At 38.8% G+C, this 16,852-nt stretch overlaps 1 protein-coding gene across 1 annotated transcript; it reads left to right on the top strand.

The window, feature by feature from the left end:
- The first annotated feature begins 7,457 nt into the window (after positions 1-7,457).
- Positions 7,458-12,021, top strand: LOC141643217 (transcription factor BIM2-like). Its single transcript, XM_074452265.1, has 7 exons — positions 7,458-7,719; positions 7,831-7,918; positions 9,051-9,120; positions 9,238-9,336; positions 9,875-10,242; positions 11,143-11,269; positions 11,591-12,021. Exons 1-7 carry the CDS (start codon positions 7,632-7,634, stop codon positions 11,702-11,704), a joined length of 954 nt encoding a protein of 317 aa, XP_074308366.1. The 5' UTR covers positions 7,458-7,631; the 3' UTR covers positions 11,705-12,021.
- The last annotated feature ends 4,831 nt before the right edge of the window (positions 12,022-16,852 follow it).

Here is a 16,852-nt window from a genome sequence, read left to right as displayed (position 1 = left end):
TTCAATTCATAATCTTTCAAATTTCAATTCAAAACGGCCTTTTATTTCATACTGTTAAATGATCTTTCATTTATAAGCAGTTCTACCATTTCTAAAAATCAAAAGAAAAGTAAAGGGAGGTTCATACCTCCAAAATGAGACCTGGACTGACAGTAGTAGGAGAAGTCCCCTTCTCTATCAGCTCGGGACGAACCATGGTCCTCATGTACCATATGAGGACCGCAAAACTAGGAGTAACCAAGTCCAAGTGACTTAGGCTACTCAAGTCAGTAAGGACGGGAAGAAGCTTTATCGACAACCTCTCCCTCTTGTCTCCGAAGTAAATCAAAGACATGCAGAAACCACCAGAGCCACAGTCGGGCTCGCTGCTCAGCTGTACACGATGGAGGAGGCACCATCCTACCACCTGCAGTCATCTGCACCTTCGCCGGAGTCTTGCCGTCAAAGTAATCCTTGACGTAAGAACTCGGAACTAGGCCGGGTACCCTAGCCGCAGCCTTGGCCAGGTTCCAGCCGATCAAACCCCTAGCCTCGGCTGAATCCGCTCCCATGACCGTCGCAGGCCACACTATCGGCTTATCTTCACAAGGCAAGCCGGAGATCATGTCGTAGTCCTCCAAAGTGACCCCGATCTCTCCAAAAGGCATATGGAAAGTCGAGGTCGTATCCCAGAAGCGATCTAGGAAAGCTCGAATCAGGCACATGTTGACCCGAATCTTCTTCCTCTTGATCTCTCGCCGGCCCCTCACTAAGGATCCGAAGGTCCCACGCTCAATGATCGCCTTCTACTCCTCCGATAGCTTCTCGTAGGCCTCCATATTGGTTGTAGACCCGGAAAAGGACCTCATATTCACGGCGATCGCCTTCTACTCCCCCGATAGCTTCTCGTAGGCCTCCATCTTGGTCGTAGACCCGGAAAAGGACCTCATATTCACAGCCTCCTGCATTTTCAAAAATTTTATTAGCTTCTTAGCTAAGTAAAGCAGGTAATATAAAAAGACTTAGTAGGACGCAAAACAAGATCAAAATCTTACCATGCTACTTGTTGCAAGATACGATAAGTGACTCTCCGTTGCGCAAATGAGATATCGGCCATCCCATTTATCTGTCCACCGAGGCGCGGGCAAAAGCTTGCGCCCTCTCCTCCTCACGTTGACCCTTCGGGCCGCCTCTTCCTCTTCCTCTATTTCCTCCATGTGAACCACCATGGCCGTGAGAGTATCGACATCCGCCTCCATAGCGTCTCGCCCCGATGTGGAAGGTACGTCCTCTGCAAAAAAGCAAAATCAAAGCATTTAGAGGTTGTTTCGAGCCGTTTTTAAATCATTTTTCAAGCCCTACCATCAAGAAAGTCAACAAAAGTGATAAAATTACGTTCCTAAGTAGCTAAACTATGCTTGGTCATGGTCACGAGTCGAAAATTCGGCAACATTTCGCTACTATAAGCCTACACCCGTGCAGAAAGTGTCGCGGAAGACCGGTCACAAATCAAATTTTTGACATGATAAGAAGTTTACCCATCATCCAAGGATTCTAAACATCAAGTTTCATCAAAAATCGACAAGTTTAAAGCCATTTTCGAGCCCTTTGAAGCGGTTTAGCAACGATCGTCTTATTTTGGTCTCATTTCATCAAAACTCAACGAAAATTCAAAATGAATATATGGCTATGCTCCTAGCATGTTCAATTATACATTTCTAATGTCAATTTTAAGGGACAGATTTATTTGGGACGGAATCCCCCCCCCCCCCCCATTTTCGAGTTTTTTGGTGTATAAAAACCCTAATTTGCGGCACATACTTGGATTCGTCTTGTTTTGCGGCGGATTTTGATCAAATTTTTGTGAAATTTGGTTGGTTATACGGGTTTTGTCGAGAGGAAGAAGAAGAAGAAAAATTTTGGTTTAAATGAATAAGAACTCGCGCTGAGTTCTATTTTACTCAGGCACGAAAAACCTCGGGAGAAAATGCAGTGTTTGCTGCGCCTCTTCCCCAGGCCTGTTCCTTGCAGCGCCTCTTCTTCAGCAGGTGTCACAGCAGTTCTTCCCTTTTATTCGTTACAAGTTCGTTATTCGCAGGTCCAAGCCCCATATTCTTCCACTCTTGGATATTTCCTTTAGTACTACGGGTATTTTTACTCCGTATATTTTCTACGGGTATATTTTTCACACAACTAGTCTACATTCTCCCCAGCGGTTGCAATATTTTTATTCGCCAGCGAGAGTTCGTTACCACTATACAGCCCATGTATTTCTTTAAGTATGAGCTCGATGCAAATTAAGTATCCACGATTCTCGGAAATTCTCGTCCTCTATCAATAAAATAAATCTCAAACGTTTGGTTCTTGGAAAGTCCCGTTCTCAAGAAAGTTATTATCCAGTAGTTCTCATAAAGACCAGCCTCCTCCAAGTCAATTATTCTTCAGCGTTTCTCGGAAAGTCGCGCCCTCTACCAAAGTTAACTATTGTCAGCAGTTCTCGGAAAGTCCTGCCTTTTCTCAGTGTTTCTCGGAAAGTCTCGCCGTCTTACGGAACCAAGTTTCGTCGGCGTTTCTCGAAAAGTCTCGGCTCCTACTCAAGTCCTGCCTTTTCTCCAAGCGTTTCTCGGAAAGTTCCGCCTTCAACCAAAATAAATATTAATTAGCGGCTCTCGGAAAGTTTCGTTGCTTCAAGCGTTCTCAGAAAGTCTCGCTCTTATAATGTCAAGTTTGCTCAATGGTTCTCAGAAAGTCCCAGTTCGCCTACATCTTAGTTATGATTTCTTCTTATGGCTGGCGAGCCTCCTTACGTAGTCTAATGGACTTTAAACGACCCTCTCCGATAGTCGACAGACTCTAAAATGTTCCCGACGACAGATCATTGGCTCAGACCCCTTAAGCCGCCTCGCGTCGCCATAGTCTTCAGGTTGTAATCTTCGATTGACCTGGAGACTATACTTTGACTTTTGCCTTGTCCAAGCCTCAGTCAAAGTGGGGGCTCTGTAGACACCTCGTTTCTGCACCTCCCGCCAACCACCCAGTGATGATTGGGCCGCATGTTTATTTAGGCAGAGCGATTTATGAAATTTCGTAAGTTCGTTGATACATGGTAGCTCAAACAGTCGAGTCAACCTCATGGTCATCATCTACGCGTCGATACGGTCGTTTTTACAGTAATTAGAGTTTATTTGGAGTCCGAGTCAAAAACCGCTTCCATTTTCTAATCCGTCTTAAACCCGAGTCGGAATATTCTGGAATTTTCCGGAGTAATATGCCTAACTTCTATCTTTTATCACGAAAATATCTACCTTGCGGAATAAGAAAGCCTACATCTTCCCTAATTCCTAAATCAACCGCGGAAATCTTTCTTGCTGAAGAGAAAACTGTCCAAGAGAGAACGCTGCAGATACTGCGCCTCCTGGAAGGGTCGCAGTTCCTGTTGCGCCTCTTCCAGGGCTCCTTTTCCTCTATTTTTCAGATTTCTTCAGGATTTCTTTTCTAATTCTACTTTTACCATAATTCCTCCACGTGATTAGTATAAATAGAGGCCTTCACCTTACATATTTTTCACGTGAGTGTCCGCCCTTCTCTTCTCCCTTTGCATTCTAAGACCGCGCTCTTGCTTTTCGAAGCCTACGTGCTTGATCTACTCAACCACGTAAGCTCGGATCATTCTGAGTACCAGTCACGTTTGCATGACCGACCAATTTGACCACTACACCTTAATCAACTTAATCAATTTGTTCTAAATCCTCTTAAGAGGGCACTTTCATATTACATCGAGTCGACCAATCACTAATACGACGACTTAGTTAATCTCGCTTCGTCAAACATGTAAGTCCGAGGGTGTAAATCTCAGTTTTATTTATTGTATTTTATTTTGTACCAATTAATGTACGGATTTATATCACAAGTATGCTCAAAACCGTTTTCAAAACCATTCTTTCAAACCTATTTTTTCAAAACAGCAGCGAAAGACGTCCTAGAAGAAATGCATCAGCAGATGCGCCTTCTAGAAGGATCGCAACATTTGTTGCGCCTCTTCCAGAGGTTGCTTTTCTGCTGTTGCCTTTCTTCTTCTTCCTCGAATACCTGTTTTCTTTATTTTCTTTCGTTTTCTCTTCTTCTTTCTTTGAAGTTCTTATTTTCAATTTATAATTTGATTTTCATTAATAATTTTCAATAATTTCCAACTTAAATCCCTTATAACTAATATTTGCGGGTTTTCGTCATTAAATTTGAACTCGGATTTAAGAGGCTCGATTTGTTCATATCAAGTTCCTTAATTCGTCTTTGATATACGATTTTGATTCTGTTTCTTCGTCAATTCTTTGTTTTCCAATTTTAAGTTTTGTATAAATCAATTCCGACATCGTAAATAACTAACTTGTAATATTTTATTTCATTTTAATTCATCAATTTATCGCTTTATGACGGTTTCATATGCATATAATAACTAAGTCACATTCACTCGAGTTGTATAACAATAATAAATGTCAGTTAACCAACGAACAATAACGATTTAACGAGTCTGACTTTCACAGTCAGAACCCGACTCAAGAACAGACGCACGGGTTTGATGCGCCTCTTCTAAGAGGCGCAGCAGATTGTTCTGAGGTGGTTTTTGCCTCCGAACTCATCTCATTCAGACGTAGCTTTAGCTTTAGGGCTTTAATCAACTACTATCTCGTATTACCAGTAAGAATTCGACGTATTTGCATGTTTTAAGTTTCAACTTTTTTTATTTCTTTTCAAATCCTTTTGTTTTCGAACGTACTTGTAACGTAAATTCAAGTTGTCCATTGTAATTCAATTGTAATTTATTTATTTATTTATTTCACATTATGTATGATTTATTTACTTGACATTCACATGTAATTAATCTAACCTCCAACTTCGACTCAATTAATTGCTAAATTGTTTGTTCAGCGACATAGTTAATTCTCACATGCTAGGATTAATCTATGGATGTTGCATTGCATGCATACAATTGACAACATATCGAGTATAAACAACTTCCTTGATCATTTGTAGAGGTCGTTATCAAGGCGGGCAGAATTAGGTGTTCAAATAAACGAGCTTCCTAATACGTACCTTCACCCCTTACTCAAGATCTCTGTGAACATCCGTGTTCATTGGCATCACGAGAGTCATTCTAGACATAGAATGCTAAGGGTAACGAATTTCTTAGTGTTCATGTCACTACTTTGTGTCTTGACATGACACGAGGTATTCGAACGGTTCCAATTTTTCATAAAAATTGGTGGCGACTTCACAAATGCAGGCTTGTCAAATTTGTTTCAATGCCTTTCAAATCGGTAACAGCCCATTACGTGCCTCCGGAGTTCGGTGGGAGAAGTGCAGCCGCCTCGAAACCAATGCGCGAGTGCGCGCGGCACGGGTGGCTATGTCCACATTATTATTCCGTCTTATAATATAATTTGTAGAATACAATATAATTTATAAAATATGGGGTATTACAGGGTTATCCACGGAGATAGGTCTGCCGGTAGAATTTGACATTTGTGGTTTTTTTATGTGTTGTTTAATGGACTTTTGCACTAAATCCCCACAAACGGCGCCAACTGTTTCAGGTATATAAATGTGCTACTTAAGGTAAGCTACAAATACACACGAGACTTGATTACATGATAATTAAGAGTTCTAAATGACGCCAAGTTTCGCTCGGCCTATGCTCCCTTGGACTTGAGGTCCACGAGAGAGTTCCCTTTTCTTTGTTAAAACCTAAAAATAAGTGCAAACCTAGCCTCGAGGGATTTGAGGAAAGCCCCCCTGATACCTAAGTCAGATTCTTTTTAGGTCACTTTAGGTCGGTCAGGTTCCTTATAAGGAGCAACCTCGGACCAACTTTTGTAGAGAGAGAAAGCTTTTAGAGAGTGAGGGATTAGGATAGAACTTCAGTTATTTTGCATACCTTGTTCCATGAACAATACCACTATTTATAGAGTAAATAACGAGGATCTCGAGGTGCTTATTGGGTAGCTTCCACGTGAACCTCTCCTTATTTGACGTTATGGTGCCGAGGTAAGTCGCTGAGCTGACAACTTTTCTTTCCCACGACCTTCGTCTTGGTCGATTCGGCGCCAACCAGATGGTTGGGAAGTGCTTGGCCGACTAGGATGACTAGGGCTGAGCAAAAAATATCCGATCCGATCCAAAAAAAAAATTCGAATATATGGATACCATTTAAATTGGATATCCGACCCGGTTTTTTTTTAATAAACTGGATCGAATGTGGATTGTGATTTTCTTAAAACCAGATGTCCGAATCCAATCCGAATTTTAAAAATTCATTAAAAAAAAAGGAAAACTTTATGTTTAGTTTATGCGGTTTTTAGACTAGTTTTGAAATTTGTAATAAAGAATTATATTTATGCAATTAAGACTTGTAATTTATGCGATCGAAACTTGTAATTTATACGATCAAGACTTGTAATTTATGCGATCGAAGACGTTACCTTTTTTAGTGGGTTGCAAAATGCGAAATGGACTGAAATTGCCTTTAGTTTTAGTCTGTCAATAGCCCAATACCACCAGCTGACTCGGTGGAATTTTTACTGTACATTTAAATCCGGATTGAATCCGGTTTCCGAAAACTGGATCTCCGAATTTTCGGATTCCAGGTTTTCAGATATCGGAATTATTCGGATCGGATGTGGATCAGAAAAAATGATAATTTTAAATTCGGATATCCAATCCGGTTTTGAAATCCGGATCGCATATCCGGTTCTGCTCAGCCCTAAGGATGGCCCTTCTGGATGCAGTTAGCATTAATCTGAGCATAAGCATTTCCATCCTGCCCTTGCCTGCCGGATCACAAGGCGATCCATTTGTTGGGTTTTGCCTGGGCCATAAATTCGTGCCCCATCAAAAATTAATGGAGGTTAGGGTTTTTAAGAGAGAGGGGAAAGGGAGGAGATTGTTTTTGGCGAATAACAAAAAAATTACAAAAATCTTTAGACAAATACTTAGTTCGTTTACGATAATTTTTTATCGCAAATTTTTGTTTGAGACGGGTTATTTTCATCTAAAAATAATAAGACGAGATTTTGTGACCATTTTATGGTCAAATGTAACTACAATGATCAACTAATGTTACAATTTATTAATTTTTTTTTCAAAAATGATTACATTTAGTTTTAAAATAATATCGAAACCGTCTTCTTATTCCAACAAAAATGACCCTTATTAAGGAAGATCCGTATTTAAAAAATAGAGTAAAGGGCAACATGAAATTGTGTAATTTTCTCACCAGTTACTTTTGCTGAAGACGGGTCGGAGCAAATGACGGGTAATACCACTCATAAAACGGATAGGGAGGACAAGGTGAGGCCGTGGGGGCACACCATGTACTTCCCTCTCTCCTCTATTTGAATCATTTGTGAGAGAAAATGGTATCCGTCACTCCAAAGTGACGGATATGTGCCGTCTTCAATGAGATTCTGTGTTTTCTCACAATTGTTGCCTCTTTCCATTATCATGAGTCACATGTGACTAAACAAGTAAAGAAGACCCTTCTAACAATTACTCAAACAAAACAAAACAAACACATAAACCAAAATCCACAACATTTCTAGGGCACCATTGCTACACGACCCGCCATTTTCGTCATCTTCAAGCTTTTTCTCTGAAAAATGATGAGAACATCCAATCATCACGAAGAAGATGAAGAAGACGAAGCCGAAGATGTCGCCGCTGGTACTGACACCTCTTCTCACCGAGGTTTTCATCTTTCGCTCCTCCAATTTTACTACTTTTGCTTAATTTCGAGTTTTTTTAGGACAATTGCTTTTTAATGTTGATGAATTTCGTATAAATTGTGATGAACAACAGAGGGAAAAAGCGCTGAGCCAAAACCTAGCAATTATCGGTCTAAGCATTCCGAAACTGAGCAGCGTAGGCGCAATAAAATCAACGAGAGGTCTTCATCTTTCTCCTTCTTTTGATTTTTTTTTTCATTTGAATTATAAATTCTATTGTTGTGGAGTTGAATTTTAAAAAGACGGTTTTACTGTAGAATTGCTACAATTTTATTGCTCTTGAGTGAGAATTAGAAGGAATGTTTGACAAATTTCGATTCCTCAGTTGAGTTTGAATTGTAAAGTCTGTTGTTTTGGGAGTTCATTTTGATGTTGGAACGTTTCTCTGTATTATGCTCTTTCTTTTTGCATTTTGGATTATTGTTTGTAGTGTAATTTAGAATATTCTACATTTTTTTTACTATTGAGTGAGTGCTAGAGGGAACATTTAAAGAACTTCCGGTCTCGGTTGAGTTTGAGTATCCTGCTTACACTAATTAGTTACTTCAGTTAAATCAGTAACCTCAGTGCCAGTCAGTGTCGGAAGCTAGATTTGAAGCTTAAAACAAAGATCGAAAAATTGAAGGGGGAGAATGAGTGATGTATTAGCGTAACATAGAAAAGAGAAATCGGTAATTTCAACTAAAAGGTTCATACTTCATCGCTTAGGGGCTGGATCGAAAATTTTAGGGAGGCAGCCTATTGCGCCGTCATCTTCTTTAGTTACCATTATGTTGGTAGACGGACATAAATTTTTGAGGCTGAATGCATTAATTAGTGTTTGGAAGCCTTTGCTCCGTGACATGATATGAATGGATGTGAACAGCGTTCTGAATTGAAATAACAATTGTAGATACGGTGGTTTTGGGACAAAGCTGTCTGTTGAGACTTTACTGTGTTTCTTTTTATGTTAGATAGGTGTGAATTAAGTCCATGTATTGATGTTTCAATGGTGATGCGCCAATCAAGTGAGGTGCTTCTGTTTAAGGAAGATTCACTCTGCTGAACAAGCATTGCTCATTAACTGCCTTGGTCAAACAACAAATTAGTCATGCGTGATGTAGGAAAAAGGCACTTAAAGATGAAAACTTTTGTTCATCGTTTATTGGGTGCCTACATTGTGTCCCCTTCCATATTTATAAGAGACATTGAGGCAATAAAATCATCGACCAGACGACCACACCGCGCATTACAAGTTTATACTAAATGTAGAGACAATAAAATTCTCAAGCGTCTTTCCATATGCACCTGCAGGTTTCAGATATTGAGAGAGCTTGTACCTCCAAATGATCAGAAGAGGGATAAAGCTTCGCTTTTGTTGGAGGTGTATAATTATTTTACTTCTTCCTGCCCTTTTCAAGTCCATGCTGTTTTCGTTGCTCTTATGGTTTATTGGTCTGTTTTCTGTAATCTTGGATGACAAGTTTTATCTTCTTTGAAGGTTATAGAGTACATCCAATTTCTTCAAGAGAAGTTACAAGTGTACGAGGGATCATATCAACAAGTATGGAATCAAGATCCCACAAAATTGACACCATGGGTACAAATATCTTTTCTCGCATATCTACCCTTCCCTGGTATATTGTAGAGGATGTTTGCTTGAGAGCTGAGACCGTGTCGCTATTAAGTAATCTTTTTGAAACTTGTTTTTAATGATGGCTACTTTTTTTTTTGTTTAGTAGAAGGACAAGGACAAATTTGATTCTTTTTTTTCCTTGTCAATTACTAGTATATTGCAAAAATAAAGGAACTGGATTCTGTCTTCAAATTCTTGACAATGAAATTGCGGCTGAGTAAGGTAGTTAATTTAGAATATTTCACTTTCAGACAAGACAGAAGTCATATTCCTTTTTAGTTCAGTCTTCAGTGTTATAAAGTACTCCTTAATATTATTGTTATGATAATTTGGCTGGGAAACCAGCAATATCACTGCTCTCAGCAGTAATCAAACTAAAAAAATGTTTGTGATTTTGTTCACCAATTAATAGTCTAGTCTCTAATTTCTTTGGGTTAGCCTCTGCTCTCTGATTTAGTTCTGTCAATTTCTGTCCCTTCACTTGTTCCAAATTTTGAAACAGAGATTCAATAATGGGACCGTGGACAACTTTGGTACTCACCCTCAACCTGTGAAAAATGGATCCTTGGATGAGGACAATGTAGCTAAGCAAGCTAGGATTATTCACGGATCGTTAGAATCAGAGTTAAGTGGAGAATTCGCTTATAGAGGGGTTGATCTTCTTACTGGGCCTACAACTCCAACTGTTTGTTTCGATGTTCCATTTCAATCATGTGGTTCTGTTCCTAGCAAAAGTATCCTGCCAAATGAAAACGTTGTTTCCCAGCCTCATTTTTCCTCTATGGCTGTGGCTCAGAGTTCTATATTAGGAGACCAAAGCAGGGCGTATGAAGGTAGCTCAAATAGCATCTCCAGTGCTTACTCCCAGAGGTAATATATATGTTCTTAACCCCTTAAGTTGATAGGGTTTCCTGTTCTCGGATCTATCCTTTTATCGTTGATCAAATTTTACTGCCGCTTTAAGCAGTTTTGTTTTTAGATGAACATGAAGCTTCTATGGTTTTTACATATATGTTTTTATGTTGTTTCCGTGGGTGGTTCTGTTTATCTTTGTTTGTTATGGTGCTGTCAACTTTCAAAGTTCTATTACCTTATCGACTTAAGTTTGCCAAAAAAAATTCCCTTTATCTTTCCCCCTTCCTTTTCCCTTCTATTCTTGAACTGTGTATAAACCTTTGAGCTCCTGTTTCTTCAGTGGCAGTGGTGATGGTAAGGCTTGATCTGGGATGTAGTCCTATTCGTGGGGCCGTCAGGTGGTGGTGGTGGTAGGTATTTGTTTACCTTAGTTTGGGGCCTAGTCTTTTCTGTTGTACTTAGTTGATTTTTAACACTTGGAGTTATAGGCAAGTAGACATTAGAACTCTGTTATGATCTTACATGTCTTTGCAAGTTATCAATCAACCTTATTATCTACATAGTATTGTATAGTTCATTGGCCAGTCTATGTGGACTTCTGTGTTGGTATGAATTTAGGCTCACAGTTTGTCTGGAAGCTGATTATTTTGAACTCTGAGATAGCTTCTTATTCTTAAAGCGGTTTTTTATGCATTACCTACTTGCCATTTTGACTAGTCTTTATTACCATCATACCTTCCACAAAAGAGTTTGGCTTGCATTAGGCTATTGACTTCTTGATGGTGTAATTGCTGGCTGTCTTCTGGTAAGTATATATTCAAAGAATCTCTTTGGGAAGCGGGAACCTAACGAAAAATCGTGTTTGGTGAAGCCAGCATTTCTCAATTTGGTTGCTGTTATCTGGTTCATTGACAGGATATTGAGAAATCTCACCCAGGAATTACAGACCTCTGGAGTTGATTTATCCCAAGCTAACATCTCAGTTCAACTTGACGTTGGAAAACGGGAAACTTTTGGCTCGGTGCCTATTGCAACTACGGAGGTTTTTTTTTTTTTTTTTTTTTTTTTTTTTTTTTTTTTTTTTTTAAATGCACCAACTGTATAGATTTACATCTCCAGCCTACAATGGCGCTGAGTAGTGATTTAAAAGAAGAATCACTTTTAGTACATATGAGACCAATCCATTAAAATCTTATATTACATTGAGGAATCCTTAAGGACATGGGTTGGTCTAACATATGAGATTGTCTCATAGAAGACTTACTGATGTTTCTCAGTCACTAGTCACTAGTGCTGTGTTCAGTGTCTAGAAACTTGTTAATTCTCATTAGTTCTTATGTGATACCTCTATTGCCCAAAACAGGGAGTTGCTGATCGGTCTCCAACTAGCCAGCTCAAGTCACACTCACTCGATGTCGATGCAAGTGCAAAGGAGTCAGTTCAGGCTGTCAAGAGATTCAGAAGTGGGGATAGCTAGTAAATTTCTCAAGTCTTTTTAGATATCTACTACTACTACGTATTTATGTTCTGCCCTTCATTCTATCATCATTTAGCCAGCTTTTGGTTGATGCCAGATGAGTAGAGTAGAGAGGTAAGTAGGATGAGGTTTTGGGTGACTATTTTAACCACCCTGACCGATCTGAGTGTATATTGGTTCGATTTGATTTGATTGTATATGTTCCTGGCGGTGTCGAGTTCAAAATGAAGATGCCGTTTCCTACTGAAGTTTCTGCACTTAGGACATGGCAAACAAGTCATTTGTGTCAGGTTATTTCGAGTATGCTTGCATTCGAATTTGTGTGTTATTATCTGGTCATTTTGTATACGGGTTTGTTAGGGGCCAGTAAAATTTGCGTTGGGCCGAACAGAATGTGCCTATTCTGGTTAATTTAACAAGATTACTGCTCAAAACTTGGGGATGGTGTTTTTGCTTCTCTGCCATCTCAATACCCAGAGGCAGAGAGCGACCTTATTAGACCATCCCCAAGCAAGGTCACGAGGTAGGTCGCGACCTTGTTGGGTCGCCTTAATCAACAATTAAGCATGAGATTAGCGTGACCTTTTGGTTGCTCTTGACCGTATAAGGTCAATTTGTGACCTCTTTGGTTGCTCTTGACCTTATGAGGTCAATTGGTGACCCAATAGGTGTCAAATTATCATTGGTTGTAAACAAAACAAAAAGGGTTGGAAGGTGAAAAATGATTGGGTTGATGACCTAGGTCGCGACCTTCTGATTGGGAGGTGAAAATGGGTCAAGATTAATAAGGTGAGATTAAGAGTAAAATCGGGTCGCGACCTAATTAGCGCGACCACTGCTTGGGGATGGTCTTATGGTGCCCTGGTGTCTCATGTTTTCACGTTCATTTCCTTTTGCCACATCATCAAAGTACCGTTAAGTATTTCTCATTTGTTTATATTTATTTATTATTTTGTCGATGTGTGAAATGGAAAAGTCTTGTTACAAAAGATGGAGACACTTATTGGGGTAGAGAATCCGACACGGCGACACCTGACTCTCTCAAATAAAATTGATCTATATAGCTTTTTAATTTTTCGTAATTTATTTTCGCAGTACGATTTTTACTCATTATAGTACTTTTTACCCCAAAATTTCCATTTGTCTACCCTTGACTAAAAAACCTTCAAATCTTGTTCTCTTTATCTTCTCTCTATTGTTAAATCCTTAACCTCCTTCAAATTCTTCTATTATGAACGATAATTCGAGTATGGAGGAGATATTTAATTCATTAGTTCATTATTGAAGATTAAATTGACTATTTATTATAGTTTTTTTTTTAATTAGGGTATATGTTAAAAGGGGGTAATTCATTAGTCAATTAGCAATTGTGTTATATTGCGTTGTCCATTACGTAATATAATCGTCGGAGATATCGGCATATAGTCGCCTGTTGTATGGTGGTGGCCTGGTGGGTTAACTAGTCAATGTAGATGGTAATATCAATTGCGTGCTGCATTTTTTTTTTAAAAGAAGACTCACCTGTGTAGTACACAATTGAGTGAAAAGTAGTACGAGCAACCAAATAAACTACGGAGTAGTAGCGTAGTACACAGGAACAACAACCAACAAACCCAGCATAGGCAATAACCACCACCCCTCACTGCAACGTCCCACCGCCAGCGACCTACTACGCCGGCAAACCCCCTCCCCCAACGACGTCAACCATAGCCGGAAATAGGGTAATGTCAAACTAGAGGAGAATGAGCATGTGAAATTAGAGAGGGAAAATGAGAGGAGAAATGTGAGGGGTATTATTGTCAACAATGTACTGAGATGAGTAAAATTTGTACTGCGAAAATCAGCACCCTAATTTTTTAATACTCCGCATAAGTTTTCACATTTTGTTGGGTTTCTTCAATCGACTAATCTTACAATATTTTCCGTATCTTGAGATATACTTGCACAAAATGATTACCGGTGCTAATAACACAAGTTTTGTAATTGTGTACAAATTTCTAGCTTTGAACTACTTTGGCAAAAGAAAAAGGATTACTTTTGTAATTTCGTACAAGAAGAAGGCGCGGCTCCTAGTGAAGTGATTTACAATTCATCATTGAATAAAGAGCTTAAAATGTGAGTGGTGATTTATTGGATCACTAAAAACTTTTCTTGGATCACTAATCCACCATTAATATTTTCAAACCTTCCTCTAAAATTACCTTCTCCCTTCTCTTCTTGTTCTTATCTTTCCAATAGTCGGGTCTTCTACTCTATAAAATACAAAAGATAGGTCAAACAAATTCATGAATTTTTGCATTATTTATTTATTTTCAGAAAGTGGCTAAAGAATTATTGAGGTTCATTAATCATTTGCGGAATGTACATCAAAGTTTGAGCTTCATAGTACATCTGGCGTATACTAATAATAATTGTAAACTTTACTTTTATTTCCTTATGCTTGAGGAACCTTACAACCTCGTTTTATTAATGTATACTTCATCTATCTCGATTACTTATTTAACTATTCTATTTTGAAGTATTTCAATCAAGTCAATTGTTTCTCTCTTTATTTTGAGCATGCCTTTGGTGAATAAATTGATCTTGCACACTCAATTGGTCACTTAACATTAAATAATTGGTCCTCTTTTTTTTCTTGGTTTTTGTGCCAAATCAAAGATAAGAGGAAGTAGTTTTTTTTTTGTTGTTTTTATAAACAACATTGACTTCTCAAATATATACTCCGTATTACCTTTGCCATCAGACCACGACACAAATATTACTGAATGTAGCTGTGAAATGGTGCCAGAATGCATGTAACAATGGCAGCATGAAGCTTATGATACGCCATTGATGAAGCACAGAAGCTTAGAAACAGAATGTATGAAAGAATTATGGAGAATTATAGAAGAAACAAAAATGTAAATAGAATTTGTAATTGTATTGCATTAACTTATGATCAATTTACAAGTATGTGTATATATACAAGAAGAGGAGCAACTAACTAGTCCTAGTCAAATCAGTTACATCGGTCAAAGTTTGTTACAAGTGTAACAAACTCTCTAACAAACTCCCTAACAGAATCTAGAAGCTTCTATACAAATATCTAAGGTGGTTGCTGGCCGGAGACTTGGTGATGCCACTTTGATGCAGATGAATGTTTGTGCTGCTGCTGTAGTGTGCTTGCATCAACTGTACCAGACTCACAACCCCTCCTCAAGTTGGAGCTGCTGATAAAGGGTCGTAACAGCAAGCCCAACTTGGCAGAGAGAAATTCGTGCTGCTGCTGTCCCAAAGACTTAGTCATGAGATCAGCTAACTGCAGATGTGTCTTGACATGGACTGTATTAAGGAAACCATCCTCAAGCCTTTCCCTGATATGATGACAATCAATGTTGATATGTTTAGTACGCTCATGGAACACAGGGTTAGAAACAATATGGATGGCGGCTTTATTATCACAATGCAAATCTGATAGGCGGAGGAACTCGTAACACTTTGAAATCTCGTAATAGAGCATGTATCCAAACCAACTCTGAAGTAGTATAAGACATTGCCCTATATTCAGATTCTGCAGAACTTTTGGAGACAGTTTTTTGTTTTTTTTTTTGTTTTCCATAAAATGAGAGAATCACCTAAGAAAACACAATGTCCAGTGACTGACCTACAACTAAAAGCACAAGTGCTGTAACACCCGCGAATTTTCCATTTTGACAATTATAATTTAATTAACCGTTCTATTGTCTTATTTATATTTTAAATTATTTAATTTAATTAATTTCATTATCAAACATGATTTTTATAAATATTATATTTTTAAAGCTTATCTTATACAAAAATAAATATTTGGTCGGATAATAATAATAATAATAATGATATTTCCCGTCTTGAGTTGTAATGGGCTTGAGACGTAATTTCTAGTAGAGACTGACTCAATTTGAGTTGTTAGGCTTTTTATAACTCATGGGCCTTTTCTCCTTCTCTTTTCTTTTCATAAAACCCTCACCTAACACCTCACAACTTCATCTCCCTCATTCTAATTTCTGAAATTTCCCCCAACAACCTCTCCACCATTGTTAACCCTTTTGCTCTCAACCCTAAAATCACCATAACTTGCTCAATTCTTATCCAAACTAAGTGATTTTCGCGCCTATCTCTTCCTCTCATCGCCCTCCTTCTTTCTAGGTAAGAAAAGAACTACCTTTCCTCCTTTAATAGGGCTGTCGAGCCATCCTCTTCATGGTACCCTTTTCTAGTTTCGATTTTTAGTCTTATTTTGTGTTTTCTTATGTTTAGGAGAAGTTTTAGTTGACCCTAAGTGGATTCTTGAAAGGTAGACGAGTCTTTTGTGGATTTAAGTGCAAAAAGGTAACGGTGATGGGTTACTCGACTTTTATGTTAAAATTGTGTGGTTTTATGTAGTTATAATCTCATATGAATGTTAAAAGTTGTATCTTTCATGATTGGTGCTAATTTGGTTGTTGAATATCATGCTTGTTTGCAATTCTCACATGTTTGGATGAAAATATCATGCTACATCTTTTGAATCCGAAATTTCTCATTCACATGCTCAAATATGTTGTTTTTCCGAGTTAGAATCATGCTAGGATACGTAAACAATTGATGGGAAACGATTTGTGTTGGTTTCAAATGGTTTGGAAGTCGAATTGCATTGAAACCGTGAGTATGTACTCCTCCGTAGGGTGATGGCGGGCAGGGTCTCTTGACCGGCTGGGAGATCCCTGTAAATTTTGAGCACATTTTAGAAAGCTCAGTAGTCCCAGTAGGGTGATCGTGGCATTTGTCTCTTGACCGTTGGGAGTACACCAAGGTTTTAGGTGATTTTGAGTTTTGGCGTATTCCCAGCCGGGTGACCGGCTGGGAGTACATTGAAGGTTTTATGTGTTTTTGGAAATTTGGCTGTATTCCCAGCCGGGTGACCGGCAGCCGGGTGACCGGCTGGGAGTGCACTAAAGGTTTTGTGAGTTTTTGAAATTTGGCTGTAGTCCCAGTAGGGTGTGACGCGGCGGTCTCTCTTGACCGCTTGGAGTGCACTGTAAGTTTTATTTTAAATTTTGATTTTGGCTTGTTGTCCCAAATAGGTGGACCAGTGACGGTCTCTTGACCGGCTGGGAGTCCCCTGTGTGCTCCTTTTCACTTGTAACCTCT

The sequence above is a fragment of the Silene latifolia genome, chromosome 2 (assembly GCF_048544455.1).
Source record: "Silene latifolia isolate original U9 population chromosome 2, ASM4854445v1, whole genome shotgun sequence".
NCBI lineage: Eukaryota > Viridiplantae > Streptophyta > Magnoliopsida > Caryophyllales > Caryophyllaceae > Silene > Silene latifolia.
This window is presented reverse-complemented; position numbering and strand designations above follow the sequence as displayed.